The sequence below is a fragment of the Takifugu flavidus genome, chromosome 10 (assembly GCF_003711565.1).
Source record: "Takifugu flavidus isolate HTHZ2018 chromosome 10, ASM371156v2, whole genome shotgun sequence".
In the NCBI taxonomy this organism is placed as follows: domain Eukaryota; kingdom Metazoa; phylum Chordata; class Actinopteri; order Tetraodontiformes; family Tetraodontidae; genus Takifugu; species Takifugu flavidus.
Genome location: NC_079529.1, coordinates 4,756,861 through 4,775,527, shown reverse-complemented (window position 1 = coordinate 4,775,527; position 18,667 = coordinate 4,756,861). Strand labels below are relative to the sequence as shown.

At 41.3% G+C, this 18,667-nt stretch overlaps 1 protein-coding gene across 5 annotated transcripts in view; it reads right to left on the bottom strand.

Annotated features, from left to right (window-relative positions):
- Window positions 1-4: 4 nt before the first annotated feature.
- The window catches only part of col14a1a (collagen, type XIV, alpha 1a), a 71,846-nt gene continuing 53,183 nt past the window's right edge, over window positions 5-18,667 (bottom strand). For all 5 annotated transcript variants that reach the window (XM_057046305.1, XM_057046310.1, XM_057046304.1 and 2 more), the window contains 15 exons: window positions 17,140-17,298; window positions 16,587-16,664; window positions 15,946-16,032; window positions 14,097-14,150; window positions 13,083-13,178; window positions 12,634-12,687; window positions 10,030-10,083; window positions 8,654-8,707; window positions 8,485-8,556; window positions 6,853-6,888; window positions 5,972-6,038; window positions 5,673-5,864; window positions 4,142-4,219; window positions 3,114-3,269; window positions 5-2,092 (listed from right to left, as the gene is read on the bottom strand). In XM_057046305.1, coding sequence (XP_056902285.1) covers window positions 2,064-2,092; window positions 3,114-3,269; window positions 4,142-4,219; window positions 5,673-5,864; window positions 5,972-6,038; window positions 6,853-6,888; window positions 8,485-8,556; window positions 8,654-8,707; window positions 10,030-10,083; window positions 12,634-12,687; window positions 13,083-13,178; window positions 14,097-14,150; window positions 15,946-16,032; window positions 16,587-16,664; window positions 17,140-17,298 — 1,266 coding nt within the window. In that variant the 3' untranslated portion in view covers window positions 5-2,063. The remainder of the gene's footprint in view (window positions 2,093-3,113; window positions 3,270-4,141; window positions 4,220-5,672; window positions 5,865-5,971; window positions 6,039-6,852; window positions 6,889-8,484; window positions 8,557-8,653; window positions 8,708-10,029; window positions 10,084-12,633; window positions 12,688-13,082; window positions 13,179-14,096; window positions 14,151-15,945; window positions 16,033-16,586; window positions 16,665-17,139; window positions 17,299-18,667) is intronic.

The window sequence follows — 18,667 nt, the reverse complement described above, 5'->3', positions numbered from 1 at the left end:
ACTGTTTTGTCAATTACAGATTTATTGATTATAAAAGCAAACAAAATGTGAAATAAATAAATGGTTATCGTAATAAGAGGGGACAGTGGAAACATTCGTTAAAACAACTCGACAAGTTTAAATCCCAAATCCAGCAGGGCAGCTCACAGATTAAATAATCTTTAGTGCTTGTTTGTCAGATGGGAGTGCAGGAGGGGGACAGTTTACACGCACGGTTCAATTTTTTACTGGTGCTGCTGAGAGCCAGGCGTCATTCCAGCACGAGGTTGGAACAAAACAGCGCCCCTAGTGTGCAAGACCGATATTGCACCATAATGAACCAACCTGGTGCAGAAGTACAAGACCAAATCTGGGGATCAATATCAATGAAATATCAACAACAGCTTGGTTTTCTCTAGAAAATACGCAATAAACGTTGGATAAAACAGATCAAGCCACAAACAAATGTTCAAAGGGCCATGCAGCTTCTCATGTTCAGTCATGACATCAGCTGTGGCAAGTATCTTACCTTTACTGTAACACTGGATGATGATAACATGGATCAGGCACTTTTTGGACCCCCCCTTTATTGAGATTTCACAAAGATATTTACACCTCATGGAGGAAACCGCTGAATGGGGGACAGTGTATATTTGTGGCCATTTTCATTTACAACAGTATAATGGCATGCAAAGCTCAAGCACTTCAGGTGAGTCCGTTCTTCTAATGTCCTCCCTCCTGACCTTCCTCGATGACGACGTCACGTGGGAACCTTCTGGCCACGCCCGGTGACCTCACCTCAGTGTCCTCGGAGTGGGTCGGGGTAGCGGGGTAGCCGCGGCGAGCGTGGACCTGCTGAGGGGGCGGCTGGGGATAGTACTGATAGGGATGGCCACGGTAATAGTCGTCCGGCTCGTTTTCAACCTCTTCCCCGTCCTCTTCTTGGATGTTGTATGTCAGTGGAGCAGGGTTGTAGGGTTGGTAGCCTCCATGAGGCAAGGTTTGGACTGGGGTGGCGGGAATAATCAAGATCAATTTGAGCGTCTGGAGATTAATACAGTCAACAAATAACCACCACCACCGGGGTGAGAGTGGAACAAAGAGAAGGGTGAGCTAAGGTCAGTTATTAGTATAATGAAGCAGTGTGGAGGCAGTGCAATACAAAGAGGTTCTAAAACAAGCTGCAAAAGCAAGGTTCTGAACTACAATCATCAAAAATAAAAAGACTGGGAGAATCAAAAAAGTTAAGGAAATTTACAAGGAAAACATCACTCGTTTCGGAGTTAAAAATTTAGGTTTTAGACTCAGAAAGAGTGGAAGTGATGAACAAAGCCCAGCGCATGGATGCATTTCATCACAATTCAGCTGATTCATCAAGCTCTGAGGGACGAGATCAGCTTTGCAGTGGGGGGGGGGGGGGGGGGACGCTGCAGAAAAGCATTGTGTGCCGAGTCTGCTGACAGATGGCTCTGGCATCAGTGGTGGTGATCATGGCAGCACTGTTACGGGCTTTTGTTTGGCCTTGAGGGAAGTTAAATGGATCCATTTTTGTGTCTCACACTGCCAAATGATGACACAGCCAGATTAGCAACCCAGCTCTGTCAAGATGTTCAAATGGTAGAAATAAAGCCGACCCAAAAAAGATCCAGTTTCAGCTTGTACTGACAGAAAAGCCTGGTGTTTTGGTAAAACTGTACACCAGACCAAAATCAGACTACAAAGCTGATTTTATTTTGGTTTTATTGTGGTGCCATGCTTCTTTATGAGTTTGCTAATAAAAGAAAAGCAAATTGGGTTTGTTTCATTAAAACAACAGATTTTACAGCACAGCCTTAAAAATGTAATTCTGCAAGGGGGTGGGGGGGGGGGGGGATGTCTCTTGAGCACCAAAATTAAAAAAGTGAAATCCTGGCTGCAGGGATTAGATGTCAAACACCAGCAGAAGTGATCCATCCCCAGAAATACGGAGGCTTCGGAGGAACAATTTATCAGTTTTCCCCAGTTTCTAGTCTTATATACAGGGCACAGAAGGAGAGATGCAGGTAGATGAACACAGGAGGAGGAGGACGGCTGGAGGATGCTCCTCAGTAATCATTCCCATAATCCTGCTGAACTTCATTCACAAACATGTAGAGAGAGAAAGAAAGAGAAAGAGAGGAGGGGGAGAGAGGGGGAAGGAAGAGACCATGTTAGAACATATCAGGAGGAAACCCATCCCCATCAAACACCACTGACCTCACTGCAGAAGCAGAATCTGCTCCTCAAAACAACCCGGTGTGTGTGTGTGTGTGTGCGTGTGCACATGTGTGTGTTTGTGTGTGACAGCTTTTATCTCCATATCAGCTCTTTGTTAGGAGGGAAACTGTGTCACAACTCAATTTTTCTTTCAATACACACCAAAATACCAATAAAGAGTGGTAACACAGAAAAGAGCTGGAGCACTAGAGGATGAGAACATGCAGGACCATACAGCAAACGCTCATGTGGAGGACAGTCCAGATCCAACACAGTATAAATGTCAGCACAATCGAAGACCAGATGTAGTGCGAAAGGACAAATCCATTTTTGCTCATGACTGACTCTTTGGTTTAATTTTTATTAGCTCTGAATCTAGAATCTATTGAATTTCCACTACCTGAGATTTCACGACAATAAAACCTCTGAATTAAATTGAAAACTAAATGTAAACTAAATATTTATAGTAAAACCAACATGACCACCCAATGTTAAGAAACATTGGGTGTGTAAATTCTGAGACTCCCATTATTTGACTGCAGGGCACTTAGGAAAATATTTCCCTCTGAATGTTATTTTTGTTTTAGTTACAAGTTCCCAACTTTCTGGGTACAGTGTATTTTGTGCTCTTTGGTCTGCAACTACTCCGGTCATGCCCTGCATCTGGAAGCTGAAATAAATCCAAATAACTGCTAATTGACTGAACGGAGAAAAGCAGCCAAAGTAAAACAGAAGTTGGTCTGGGAAAGTAAACAAAATAGTTTCTTGTAATTTTGAATTTTAGCTTTCACAAAAATAGATATTTTTTCTTCTCTTAAATTCAAAGCATTACTGTCTATTGATATTTAATAGCAGTTAAATTAGTGATCATGGGAGAACATCAACTCTAGAATCTTTACCTCCAACATTGTATCCCAGGCAGGAATTCTGATCACAGTATCCTGGTGGTCCGGTTTGTCCCGGTGCACCTTGATTACCTGGTCTCCCTGGTGTTCCAGGGTTACCAGGACGACCAGGAGGGCCCTGGCTGCCTGCCCGACCTTCACCGGGTGGACCTGCAGAGCCACAGAAAGCAAACATTTGACAAACGGTGAGACCACAAAGGAAGAAAAACAGAGTAAACTAATAATGCCCAGTCAAGGCTCCATCTGTCATCCAGTCATCATCCCATCAATCTTTAAACTCCCTTCCTGCTGCTGACACAGAAACAAAAAAATAACGCTAAATAAATGGATGAGGCTCCTGCCAGAGGAATGTCCAGAGAGCCGGAGCAGCAACGTCAGACACTAGCCGAGATGCAGCCGAGCAACACTTGTGCTTTTCTGTTTACATGAGAGAAATGGACCTATCAGGACTCGCGCCAGCAGTCAGCACAGATATCAAATCAATATTTTGACTGGAGCTCGATGCGCCAAACTCTCTCCACCACAATTATTTCACAGAGGTGGAAATGATGAAGACAGACAGCTTTTCTCAGCACCTTCCGCTCTCATCAAACTTACTTTTGCATATATTTTCATTTTCAGACGCTTCTCTGATGACAGGCAACTTTCTGGGGAGTTGTGTCAGCTTGTTCGCTGAGTATTGATCGCGCCACAGTAAACAGAAAATCCCAGCACAGACACAGTTTCATAGCACTATCCTCGACCCCACAGAGAGGTGATGGGGAATCAATGCGCTGATTTGCATTCACGGTCCAAAACGGTTTCTTTTTCCCGTTAACAGAGATTTAACAGGAAGTAAAGCTGACCCAAAACGCACCGGGTTGCTTTTTAGATCCTGTTCCGAAAACACTAAAAAGGCAGCATCCAGCGGTGAAGCAACATCAGTAAAAGTTTGTGGTTAGAGAGGATCGCTAATTGCAGTGACATCTGAACACTGACGCTGAAGAAGGTGCCATCAGTTGTTTTAGGTCTTCATGTCTTACCTGGAGGTCCGTGTGGCCCTCGAGGTCCCTGACTCCCGACGCCCGGGGTCCCTCGCTCCCCCTTTTCTCCTGGTAAACCTGGAAACACGTGACATCCAAAGTCACACATCATCCCCGTCACAGTTTAGGGAATAGTGATTATTCTAAGGCTGGAGCTCCAGACTTAGAATAACAGGGAGACGTCCTCTCACTGTCCTGGACCTTGTGACAGGGAGAGGACGGCATCTCTCACTCCTCCTGGCCTCATAAATCACCTCAGGACAGTTCAGATGCATCATGTGAGCCTCTGGAATACCAGGAAGCTTGGAATAAATCTTTCTGTTCCAAAATCAGTGTTACAAGGGATGTTTGATAGAAACAAGGCGGGGTAAATATCTGTGTTTTGGGTTTATTAAAATGTGCAATAGAAGCAGAGTCGTCTCCGCGATGCTGTGCAATGGTGCAGCCGACTGAACTACATAATGTAATCGTTTTATATGCGCTGATGTGAGACAAGGTCTACCATGCTGCCGCTTTTTATAGCTTCTAATAAACTACCTCAGTAAATAGGAAGCGCAGCATGTTTTACCCTTCCTGAAATATAAATGGATTTTCTATGTTTACCACCGAAATTGTGACATGTTCTCTATCTCATGTGAAAGTGAACATGATTTTGTTCCTCGTCGTCAAAACCACACGAGCCATCAAACTTAATGACACCATTATTACAATGGTCATTGAGTTATAATATTACTGATGCCATAGATCTTTAGTAAATTGTGGCCTACTCTGGTCCTTGGTGTCAGTATACGCAACAACAAAGCAACGCTCTGTGTGTGTGTGTGTGTGTGTGTGTGTGGTGTGTGTGTGTGTGTGGGAGTGATTGGTTAGCCAGTGGCCCCAGACAATAAATTTTAATGTGGAAAATCAAAAGTCAGAGAGCCACAGAGAAGGTAAGCATCCTGGATGTTTCCCAGCAGATATTTGACTGCAGCAGGCTTCATAAATCTGTGTGTGGACAGTCTGCTGTGTAAGTGGTTCAGCGCTGTGGAGTTACATGTTTTTGTGATGATGACTGGGACTCATACTGGCTGGTTCTCTTTTAAGTACTCGTGGAATGACCTCATGGAACCTGCCTGGGTGGATACAACCTCTCTGTGAGTGAGCGTGAAGGTCGAAGCTGGAGGAAAAGTGGCAAACAAACAAGAAGGCTGCAGTTCCAACTGGGGGCCCACAGTCAAAGAGCCTTAATAAAAAGTAAAATGGATCGCTCTGCATTCAGCGATGCATCTCATCTACACTGCAACCGCATTGCTTTCACTAGCTGCTCCCGTAAACATTTAATGAAAACCCCAGAGCTTCATCCGAGAACCGATTTGATGCATATTTATTATTGGGCAGACGTCATAAATTTGTCTTTAAATAAAAGCAAAAGACGAACTGTGACTGTGTGATGGAATCCCAGCTTTGCAGTTCCACTTTTCCATTTTCAAACAGCAGTGGAACAGAGTGAGGACTATTAGTAGATCAGTAGATCGACGCCTTTTCCCACCTCTGTCTCCTGGTCGTCCGCTCTGCCCATTGGTGCCAGGAAAACCGGGCCTACCAGTGGGGCCCTGCTCACCCGGAGGTCCAGGGGGACCTCTCCGACCTGGCTCACCGGGCGGTCCTGGCACTGTACGGACTGACGTGGAGGACTGGACGGGGATCTGGTTCAATATGGAGTTGTAGCGAGACAAGTGGCCTGCGACAGGAGGCAGAGGAGAGTCGTTAAACCCGAGGAAGCCTTTATAATCCCAGGAGAAACAGAAATGTACCTGAACAGGTGTGTGGGTATAATTCATTACTTACTCTGGATAAGCTGTTCACACACCTGCCGTGCGATGGCGCGCACTGCAGCCTGGGACTGTACATCACCCTGATGAAATGAGGATTTAAGAGCCTGAGGTTAGATAACCACACAGACGACTTCTAAACAGACTTTCTGTGTGAGGAAACACAGACGCACACAAAAGAAGCAAAACTAGTGTCTGACTAATCACTCTTGCTCTGTGCTTGTTTATACCCACTTTATTTCTCTCACTAGTGCTTCTTTAACTGGGTCATAAACTTTGCATAAATGGCTGTATTTCACTGAGCAACAAATCCACTTTTTCAAAATTAAACCTGCGGGATTGTAAAAGTCTGAAGAGCTCCACTTTTTAAATGAACAAATATCTGTTTATTCATGACTGAACCATTAAAACAATCCAAGACATTTCAGTGGTTTTACAGATTAGGCTTGCAAACAGGAAGTTGCCATTACAGGAGGTGCTGATTATTTAAACAGGTACAGTAACAATTAAAAGCAATTTGAGAAGTAAAGTGAGGGGGGAAAAGCTGAAATAAGTAGGTTTGCTTCAACTTTGCAAACATAAAGCTTTACCCTCAGAGGTGCTGGGCTGACTACAGTGTCAGTGAAAAAGGCCCAACCTGCTCTGTTGTAAGAGTGAACCACAAGCAATAATTTGATTTGCTTTAAATTAGGTCAAGGGAGAGGACAGAACACACATTGTTGCCAAAAAAATGATTGTGAAGTGCACTGAAGATGAGACTCTTTTCATCCACATATCAAGAATGTAAAAAAAAATACAATTAAAAAGAAATATATATATATATAGTAAAGAAAAATATTTCAACAAAAGGTCTAAAATGGATTTTCTGAAAGAATGATCATGAGTGGTTTGACTTACTCTTTCTCCCTTATCTCCTTTGGTGCCAGCAGGACCCTGAAGCACAGAGGAGCATTCAGAAATAAGCACGCTCATCTTCCCTTTAATGTCTGCACCCAATTACTCTTGTTTCTTTGTGCCTCCTCCTCATACATACACACATATACACTAAGAGTCGGTAAAACCAGACACAATTTACATTTAAAGATGTGATTTTAGTTGGATAAGTCTCTGCTCTTTGCCACAGGCAGATAAGGCAGATGCAAATCTGATCGCAAAATAAAACAAACCTGCATGCACACAACAGCACGATGCACTGGAAACCACAGGCAAATAAAAGACAGATATTTCCTGGCCAGAAAGCTCTGTGCTGATATGATAAATATCAGCTTGATGCCATTACGGCTTTTGTATAGAAGCTTGTTTATCTTGGGGGATTCGTCCTTGACCACAATTGACTGCCTCGGTGTGTAGTCGTGCAGAGAGGCCACAAAGTGTGCAGGTCTGAGGAACGATTTGCATATCACAGTATAGAGCAACACTGTAGCGCATCACAGACAGCTTGTTCTAACACTGAATTGTGATGCAGATCTCCACATTTAAAGTCAACTCCTTGACCTTCTCCCCTGGACTTCCAGAGTCTATATTGGACAAACAAAGGTCGACCAGTTGAATAGGGGAAGCATGAAAAACCAAATCAAAATGCACCGTCTCCAAAGCAAATATTAGTGCTTTAAAACAACTGCAGAATGTCTGCTCTACCAACGACGCCCTTTATCCAAAATTTAGGTATTTTTATCTTTTCCTTTTAACAGAGAAATGAAAAGAAAAACATCTACATGGGCTCCGTGTCAGAATCTGAACAAGAATGTGGATTATCTGTGTAAATGATAAGAGACTATCATTAAATTCTGCACTAGGAAGCACAAAGTCTGAAGCAATTATGCATTTATTAGGATGCTAATTTAGCTAAAAAACTCTTTAAATAACACTGCTGCAGAGACCCAGTAAAGCTTTGCAGAAACCGACCCAACAATTGAATATTGAGGTCAAGATTACACTAAAAGTTGAGGATTATGACAAACAGAACAGAGATCTGACTCTCTTTGTATATCTAGTTGTATATGTGCTCATTCATATGAAATATCTTTGAGATCAAGATGAGGCCGATGTGATCTTTCACTGATTGAGTGTATATGTTCATATGTGTGTGTATGAGAGAGAGAGCAGAGAGAGAGAGAGACAGAGACAGAGAGACAGAGAGAGAGAGAGAGAGACAGAGAGAGACAGAGAGGAGAAGGTGTCAGTTAGTGATTTATAGCTCTTCTTCTCTGAGCCAAACTTTAGTGCTGACCTGCAGGGCTGACCCACCACTTAGATTAGCTGTCACAGATATCTGCTCCTGTTAGCATTATACAAAGTTTAATGCTCTTCTCTGCATGCTTTTCTCTGCTTAGTTTGCGTAATTTGCGCATCTTTTTGGTTTTATTAATTGTTAAATATGCAACCTTCAAAACCTTCACCCACTACATTTATTTTGATGACTAATTCTTGCTCTTCTACACTGCCTTTGTAAAGATTTCCACCCCATTTAGTTAATACCTTGTTGCAGCTTTAGCTGAGTCAGAGTCTAAGAAGTCTAAGCTCACTCACTGGAAGCCCTTGTTCTCCTGGGGACCCTGCTGACCCACCAGGCCCCGGAGCTCCTGGTGCTCCTGGTGCTCCCTAAAAGCAGCAGCAATGAGAACGAAAAGCAGAAATAGAGCTGTGACAAACAGTGACAGAGAATAACAAGCTCATTACTCCAGGAAAAGAGACTTACAACTGGTCCTGGCGGTCCTTGTCGTCCCTGAGGACCAGCGTTACCTGTCAGACCCTGCACGATGCATATGAATAAAACAATTATTTATTAAATATTAGTATTTTTAACCATAGAACTACAGCAGCAGGGGTAGCAGATATGTGCAACTGTGTGGATATGGTTCTACTTTCATACAGACTATATAAAAACAGGCACTTTTAAAATTCAGATCTCTTAAATTTCATATAATAATATGATATGTAATCTCATGATGAGCGCTTTGGTGTAGCTCAGTATTTATGCCTCATTCATACAAGTCACACAACAGATATTTTGGAAGCTGAACACCTGGAAAACAGCTTCACTGTTTTATTTTTGCACAGATGCACGTGTGCTGGGTGTTTCAGTAAAAAGCTCGACAAACCGCTTCTGATTTCTTGTGATGTTTTCCAGGAATGTTTCCCTCGTACAGCCCGTCTAATCCCATAATGGTGACAGAACATTTTTGCAAAGGAAATTCCCACGTGAAGTTACATCCTAAATGCGCCCCACAAAAGTAAAAGCCTCAAGCTCGGTTAGCGCTCCTGGGAATATTCACTTTTCAAAAAAAGCCAAAGTCTTCTACATCGCTGTCATCCTCTCTGAGCCACTACCGGTACATGACTTTAGAAGCCTCATGAGAGTCACTCTGATGCCACACAGTAAACATTTGCCCTGGCAAAGCCACTAATAGGACTCTGGAGGCTTTACTTCTCACCAAAACACGCCTCAAATCTTTACATGAGTTTTACGACGCAAATCAGTTACATACCAATAGCAGCAAGTATGCAGTAAGCACTGTAAGTTTATTTCACTGATTTCTTTATGATCCTGACATTTAAATTTAAGAACCTTTTTCTCGGAAAAGGTCAATTTGAACTGAGTCAAACGTCTGCATTGATTTCTGAAACAGTTATTTCCATGTAGCTTCTATTGATAAGAGAGATACACTTATTTTATTGTATTTTTACAAAGGGCTGCATGGTAAACCTGGAGACACAAGCTGAATTTTGATGAGAAGAGCACCTCCTCAGTGCTGGATAATTTATAAGCGGCAGGAGGGTCACATGTTTCCATGAGCCAAGATGTGAAGAAAATAGGGTGTTTTCACAGTTTCATCACACATATATTGCATAGATAAAATTAATGACATAACTAAGCGTTATAGTTCTACTTAACTCAGACACACAGACAGACCAGGTAACCACATAACAATCAAACATTTGATTTTTACAATAAAGTTACACAAATGTTTTCAGAATAGCATTCGAAAACTTTCAAATGAAACCTAATGACAATACCACAACAACACAATGCACATATATTTCCAAACAAGTGCAGTCAGGGTGCTGTCTTACCCTAACACCTGGGGGGCCATCCCTCCCAGGGGAACCTGGACCTCCAGGGAGACCCTAAGCAAAACACAATTAGGTTTATTTTCACAAAACAGATTAGAGGGCACAAAAAGTACAGCAAGTCACAGCAAATACAGAAAAGAAAATGAGAATCTGAAGTGATGAGATCCTATCAACTCAGATATCAGAATATCAGTGAATACAGGCTTTCACCACAGACGAAATGGAGAATGTAGAAAACCCTTTCCTCCAAGCAGCAGCAGAGCAGTGGGAAGAAGAAAAGGCTGTGAGGCTGAGGGCACGAGAGCAGCATGCGGCTATGCTGTGCTCCATCACCTGCCCAATATATCCTTCATCTTTGGTGCTGCAGGTCACCGCACATGACTGATTCCAAAATACAGCCATGGATTAAGAGCTGGAGTGATTTATTTCCACACTTGAGTTTTAAGAGGGGAGCCGCTAAAACTGGACACTTACTACTATTAAGGGTTCAACAAATTACAGGGCACAAGGACAGAGAGAGAGAGAGAGACAGAGAGATGGCCATATTAACATAAACCTTTGTGCACACATTCTAACAAATTAAAAGAAAGAAACGAGAGGCAGTTGGGCACACTTGCACACTGCAGCTGTTTTATGGGGTCAAATCTGAAGATCATAACAAGATGTTGACAGTTTCAGATTGAAGTGGCTGCAATGACAGACAGACAGTGGCAGGGCGAGAAAGCCATGATCAAGAACTAGAGAGGTAATTGATGTTTTAGAGTGGGGTTATTCTCTGTGGTCCTTCATATATTACAACGGGGCCCAGGAAGCTACAATATTGCCCCAGACACACATGCGTATACACACCCATTCATATTTGTCTCTGACAAAATGCATTATTACCCTGTAACACAGAGCAGTGCAGGGTAGCACTGCCAGTTTTTATTAATAGCACCATGCCGGCTAAGAGAGGAGCAGATTGTGCTGCATCAGGAAGTGTTGCAGCTCTTTGTAGGCTGGTTCAGACATTTTCTTCTCATGAGTAGAGGTTGGAGCTATTACATTCTGACTACAGCGATAATGCGGTGTTAAGCCCGAAACAACTACATTTTTAATTCTCCTTATTAAAGGAAAAAAATATCATGCCACTTTATGAAGGCACAATGTATTAAGAGAAAAATTTAATACTGCACATTGTACAAGATCTGATCTTTAAATGGATGCATGCAAACACTCCCTTCCAAAATTATTTAGGATTATTAGCAGTACCAGAGGGCAATCATTAATGGTTGATTTAATATGGTATTTCATGCTTTCGATATTTACCTGTATAGTTGGTATACTGAGTTTGGTAAGTTCCTAAACTCTCAGCAAACAGGTTTAATTTCAACCAATGAGAAATGCACTTGAGTTCAAAGGTTATAATAGCTGGTAATGGTAGAAACACAGGAAACAGGACAGTACCACTGTCCTTGTTCAGAGCTCCCAGTAGAACACCATTAAATTAACTCAGTATATTACCACGGACTGGTTCACTGCCCAATAATGGAGGCCACTAATGATTATTCACGTCTCAACGAATTCACTTGGATGTGAATTTGTCAGCAACACACACAAACGTTTTTACTACAGACATCAGACTGTAACTTTAGAATTTAATGGAAATAAATGCTGCCTGGGCCAGCTAAAAGTGCAGATTTCCTTTTAAAATCTTTCCAAACCATTATAAAAACTATCCCATCCATATTACGGTACTATTCAAGCTCTAAGAAACATTTGTGTGATTTGCTCTTACTAGTTTGCATTTAAATGATACAGACATTGCCATACTTAGTGAGAGCTAAGGTCTTTTGCTTTAAATCTTGGACCTTATGTAAGCATATAGGATGTATTGCATTGATTTATTAGGGTAATAAATTAGTTTTCTGTCTGCCATGATGAAATTTTGTAGAGCTGACAGTGTATCAGTGCCACTTTCTGCCCTTAGGGCATGAAGAAAATGAATGAATTTGTCATCCAGCGGCATTCAGGCACCTTTTTATTTATGAAGAGCTCCAACAATAAATTCTGAAATCAGAAGCTGCAGGTAGCTCCAACATTTCGATGATCGCTACAAAGGCTGAATGATGTGTTTCATTTTACACTTCATAATGTTCTTTTCATTATACATTGAACAAAGGTAAGTCCCTCAATATGCATGTATTTTATATACATTACATGTGGAAAAGGTCAAATACAGCTGAGGAGAAGTGAGCCAAATGATAATGAAAAGTGGAGAAATGTGCCTCTGAGAGCCAACAACTAATTTCTGTCAGCCTGTGGGGTCCAGGGAACCTCAGTGATAATACTTGTGGGAGCAATTTAAATTCTCACCACATATACTGTAAGGTGAATGATTTATAAACACTGCCTTGCGCTCTCTCTCTCACGCACACACACACACATGCGCACACACACGTGGATTTGTTCAAACCCAGGATTAATTTCAGTTTATTTGGTCCAGAAAATTTGAGGGGAGAAAATCACTAGAAAACTGTTTCTCCTGACGTGATGTCGTTTGTTCAATACAGACTTCAGCGCTGTGGCAACTGTTATCTGATATTTTTTTTAACAATGTCTTACCATTTGTCCAGGTGGACCAATTGCCCCCCTCTCTCCTTTCTCTCCAGCAACACCCTGTAACAGACAAGGTGGTTACGTCTCTGCTGTTGCTGTGTTTTGCAGACCATTACCAAACATTATTGTAATAAGGTGATTCCAGTAATCCTACAACAGTTTCATTGTGAGTTGGGATAAGTAGGTGGAGTTCACTTTAAAGCCTATAGTAGCATGTTGGTCAACATTTTTTGTGCTTTAGAAGTGATGCTTCATTGCAGGAGACTGTTTTTATTCCCTTAAAACATAAACACATTCCACCTCAACTGTTTGAGAGCCCTAATCAGCCACGCTTGCTTATACCAATGCTGTTGATATTATCATGTAATTACAGCACTTTTCCAAGACTGGGCACCTCTAAGATTTAGCACTGCACTGTTTTTATGTACACAGCATGCCAGCAAATGCAGCCTTACAGGGGGCCCCTGAATAGACAGACCACTGGGTCCCTGGGGACCCGGTGGTCCTGGCGGTCCTGGAAGACCGGCGTCTCCTACTGGCCCTTGAGGTCCCTGTGAAAAAAATAAAATAAAATAATTTCAGTGTTTAAGATTTGTTTTTAAACGTAATCTAACACACCCAATTTATTTTTAATGTCTTGTGTACAAGTTGACAACAAAACAAGATTGGTTGCTTTTCCAGCTTGCAGTAATGTGTTGTTGCTTATAAGCCTCTGTAAATAATGACCTCTACTACAGGAAAAAACACAAGACCTGTGTTTGCTCATGTGTAATCCAGTTCTGCCAGTGTGGCCTTTTATGATTCAAGCAATTACAAGCAGCAGAAATTTCATGGACTCGTTCAGAAATGAGGTTTTTGATGAGGGTTGTAGACTGGTTCAGCAAACAGTGCAGCCAAAATATAACACTGGTTTTACACCCAGCTCGTATTAGTATTAGACTTTTCCAAAAGGCTAAACTTTGTGCTGAATGTTACAGGTGGATGGTAGAAGTTTAGGTTGCAAGCTTTTCAAAAATTACCACCTCTCTCAGCCAAAGTGTTTTAAGCCTCTAATCCTAGTTGGAAAGTTCTCTGTTCTTGGAGGTGAAGGTATGCACCGACATGCCGAGGTTATTAGTGATGTTTTTTAACAATGCTTGTTGCCTTGACATGAAGGCAGTGTGTGGGTGGGGCTTATTAACTTTAGCTGCAGATTCATCTCTCTCTCTAAACTCTCACAAGTTAAAGTTGGCTGTTTGAGGAAGGAGGTGGTAGGAGGGATTAAGATCTAAAAAATGGGATGTGGGATTAAGCTCTAAACTTTAGTTATATTATGTGAAAATTCCGAAATAATTATCGAACAACCGCCCACTCTGTCAGCTCATTACTGGGCTTCACCTTATCTTAAGTTGGAAAAAGGGCCTGAAGCAGATGGAATATAGATGGAATCTTAAAACTTAATGTGTAGAGAGGCGCTGCATTATACGAACCGTCAATCCTGGGTCTCCTCTGTCTCCTCTGGCTCCCCTCGTTCCTGGGCCTCCCTGAAGTAAGAATCAAACGCAAGCTGTCAAAGCAGCATGTTTGTAAAATGTTCACTTACAAATACAGGAAACATGTTGCAACAATAAAATGTAATATCAATCTGCTCCATGTACACACTGGAATTCATCTTAAAAATGTCAGTATGACTGTAACTGCATGTCAGTGATATGAGCAGGATATGAATTGATTTGGCCAATGCATGGAGGCCAACGCTGCTCTGTACTTCACACTGTCCCCCTGAGCAAAGTGCTTTATTGCACAGTATCACCACACCACAGCGTTGGTCTGGAGAAGTAAATCTGAGGCAGACTGCCACGACATGGATGTGAGGAGGGGAAATGTACACATCCGTGAATCACCGGTCCACTTAGGATACATCATGTTCCCCTGTTTGCTTAAAAATGCTTCCCTGGAGACTGAGGGTGATTCAAATCTGGGAAAAGTCTAGTTTAATTCATGTCTAAAAATAATTTTAAAAACAAATAAAATAAAAGTGTATTTAAATTGATTTGAACACAAAATAATAATTTACCTAGAAATGTTTTCACATCTGGGCACTGCACATGTTGATTTGAGCTAATGTCTCAAGCATATTGATGTAAAACTCACACTTTAAGCCCATAGCTAAAGAAATTCAATTTTATGATTTGCCTTAAAAGACCAGTGAATGATCTCATTTCCCAAGATAAGAGACATGTAGTGCAGTCTGTATTTTGCACAAAAATGTATTCCAAAATAGAACCAACATCCGACCGACAGATTCAACAGTCAGACTCAGGCAGATCAATGAAGCCTTCAACAGAAAGAGAGATTCTCACTTTGTAGTGATTTCTGGTGATATTAGGCTTTCAAAGTATTTTCTGTTTTTGGCTTGAACCTGAGTGAAGCTGCAGGAGGAACGGAAATCTAATGACATAATTATATTTGATATAACTTTACTAAGTCTTTATTTTTACCATTTCAAACACAATAGTGGCTCTCCCTTTCAATCACTGGGTGCCCTCTAATAGCCTCTGCAATCAGAGTGTAATTAATGAGTCTAAATCTTTTACTTTTTAAATATTTATTTGCCTTAAAGGGCATTTTGACTCGTGGCTCCCTTCGCGTTCCACTTTTCTGCATGTGCTTTTGAGTTTCTGTGTTATGCTTTAGTGTATTTTTCTAATCCTTGAGTTTCTATATTTGAGGTGTCCTTTTTGTTTTAGTTTTGTTGTAAAATACATTACCTTATGTTAGTACTTGATGCTACTTTACAGTCGCCAGTCCTCTGTGTTTATTTTAAGGGCTTCCTGCTTTACTTTGAAGGTCTGTTTTTTAACGATCTAATCTTGGATTTCATCAGTGTTTCTGTCAGATGTTTAAGTTAGTCTCAAAGAGCAACGGTTGAAAAGGAAGGCCGAGGCCTCAGCGATAAACACAATTGCATTATGTTAGCGTTGACTCCAAACTTCAATAATAAACAGAAAACAAACAGGGAAGGGCAGATGAAAAGGCATTAGGATGGAGAGATTTTTATCCCTTTAGCCTTAGTAAAAGAGATATAAGTGTGAATCAGTTTCTTTAATGCACGCCAAATCTTATCAAATTTATCAAGCAAAGGACTTTATTCACCTGAGCCGGAATAAACAGATTTTTTTTTTTACATTTCATTTAAAATCAGTCCAAAAGAAACTGTCTCTGAAATATTCTCCAGATAATTCAATCAAATACATAGAACCCACACAAGTGACATTTGGGGAAGGTGGGGGGGTTGTAAAAAGATTGCTGTCATGGTGAACATTTGTTAGCTCTTACTGGAGGTCCAGAGGGTCCTGGAGGGCCTTTGCTGTCCTGGGAGCAGGTACATGCATGAGGCAAGGGAGGGCACTGCTCTTCAACTCTCTGAAAGAACACATAAGTTCAAAGATGGTGACATCATTGCCACGTGCTTCTCATGTGTTGGACTCTCATCTGTCTGATTTACTGCGGGTATGAAAAGGTCTGTTTACGGTACATCTTCAACACATATTTAATGGACATTTTCAAATGAAGTTCATGAATTCATATAGAGAAAGCTCAACATTTTTCCATTTGTCAAACATTTCAGAAACAGTTATAAAATGTGAGTTCTGCTATTGAATGTGTCTGCAGAGTCGTACTTTTCTGTGACACAGGCGTGCAAAGACCTGAGTGGCGCAAGAGTCAACAAAAACTGCTCATCCTCAATGTGCTCATTACATTTTTAAATGGAATTGCCTACCTGACCACAGGCACTAATGTTACGGCAGGTATTTGCAAGTCCTAATAGCCAGTCAGAAACTTTTCAAGTCGTTTAGCCTTAATTCTCAATTAATCACTCTGGTTCCATCATAATTCAGTCTGGGCATAAATACTATTATTGCTCTAATTAGCAGAGAAGAGGAAGGCTGTGTAGGAGTTCTGTAAGACTTCCTTACCAATGCTGGCAGTTCACAGCATTTATCTCTGCTGGCCCAGGAAGTACTGCAGATGATGTCAAACATCTGGAGCTGGAACTGTAAAAACAAGTATACGGTTACACACAGGGTCTAAACTTACCAAACAGGGATTAAAGTATCAACACATTTGAAACTGATGTAGTTGATGATATTTTGAGAGAGTTTGTCTGCACAAGCGTTTATCATCAGCTGAGAATTGATGCACTGAGTCAGGCATGTTTGTGTCTGCTCGTCTTAAACTATAGGCCAGATTATAAATAAGGCCTTGGACTAGTATGTGGCTCATTTGTAAAGTTCATCAACATTAGTAAAAACAATTAAGACAATAATCTTCACCCTCTATTTTATAAGAAAGGTGGTTTCTTTAATAATCATTGTCAGGTAAAGATAGACATTCTGTGTAATCCTTTTGTCTGTCTAAAGGTCAGCGTGCACACATCTGTGACCAGAGGAAATTTTGACCGAACGGGTAAGTAATCAGTCTGCATTAAGAGCGCACTTAACAGTGACCCAGACAAAAATTTATACTGACTGGTGCGGAGCTGTCCCTCCTCCCTCTGGACCGAACCATCCTTCCCAAGATCTCCACTCCATCTGTGGTAATGTTTCCAGCAGCATTCACTGATTTCTCCCCAACCGCAGAACAATCCAACACAACCTTCACAGATGTCTTGCTGACGGTCACGTGGAGCTGCAGAGGAAACAGATTACAAGCAGGCGGAAGACGTCAGAATGTTTCCTGCAGCTTCCTGGCCTCTAATCAGTAATGATTTAATTAGTGTGACAGATTCCAAGTGGGTGTAAAACATTATGTTCAATCTGTGACAGGAGCCAATTTTCCTCTGGCTGATATTAGCGTTTAATGTTGCATGAGAACAGCTAAGATACCACAGATGTGCACGGTCACATCTGGATCAGTCATTGGCCAAGAAGCCACCAAGTTCAAGAATTGTCCCAGACATTTTTTATGGAGGCTCAAACTATTGTAACAGTCAAACTGGTAAATCTACCTGGTGTATGTAATTACAATAAATGGTGGCAGTGGGATTTTTTGTAATATGACAGTATTGTTAATAGTCACGCTCTGTAAAAACAAGAGGTTTGATTGCGTGATTAGTACTGAAAAATTTAATTTCTGAGTGAAATTCCACAAATTTGCACAGAAGCAGTGCATAGATGCACATAAACAAGAGAGCGGATGATTTTCTTGGCTGATTTCACTTCCAACTGCAAATGTGCTATGGTGACAATTATGATTTCTTTCTCTTGGAAATGATGATTATGTCAGCAGTAATGGGGCACAATCCAGACAAATTTCTTGCCAGTGCACAGTCACAGTAATCTATTTTTTTTTAAAAGAAGCACAGACGATAAACAATCTGCTAAATGCACATTTAGGTTCAAACTCAACTACTGTCTGACAGATCAGCAGCATCTTTCAGAAACGCACTGTAATATTTCATTCACTGTCAGACTATGTTTTATTCAGCAATTTATTGTTAGTCCTTATAGTTGTGGGATTTAAGATGTATTAGGTACAGTTTATTTTCTAATCTTATCTCTGAAATATTGTGACTTTGCAAGTACCACACAAAAATTCTGTGTCAACTATTAATATTGAAATCTTCTTGACTCCTAAAGTAAATAGTGTATGAGGTGAGGCGTACTTGTACGTCTCTTATGTTTGACATGTGATGTGACGTATTTAACTTTCCACATCACTGACAATAATCCCTTGACCAGGCCCACTGACTGGGATGGGGCTTGGCTGACTGGAGACCATGCGTTGTTTGTGATAGCAGAGAAAAACAGAAGATTTGGAGAACCCTCTGTAGTCATGCGAAGAACACATAAACTCCAAAATGAAAAGCCGTTTGCGGCAGAGCTACCCACTGAGCAACCAAGCAGCACATATATTTATTTGTTATTGAGATCTTCCTCCGCTCCCATTTCCCTTCTGAATCCTGTTTTCAGTGTTTCACTCTCTGCATCCCTGTGCTTCACTGAGCAATGGCACATCCTGCAGGATATTCCTGCTTTCACACAAGCTGCTGTTTTAT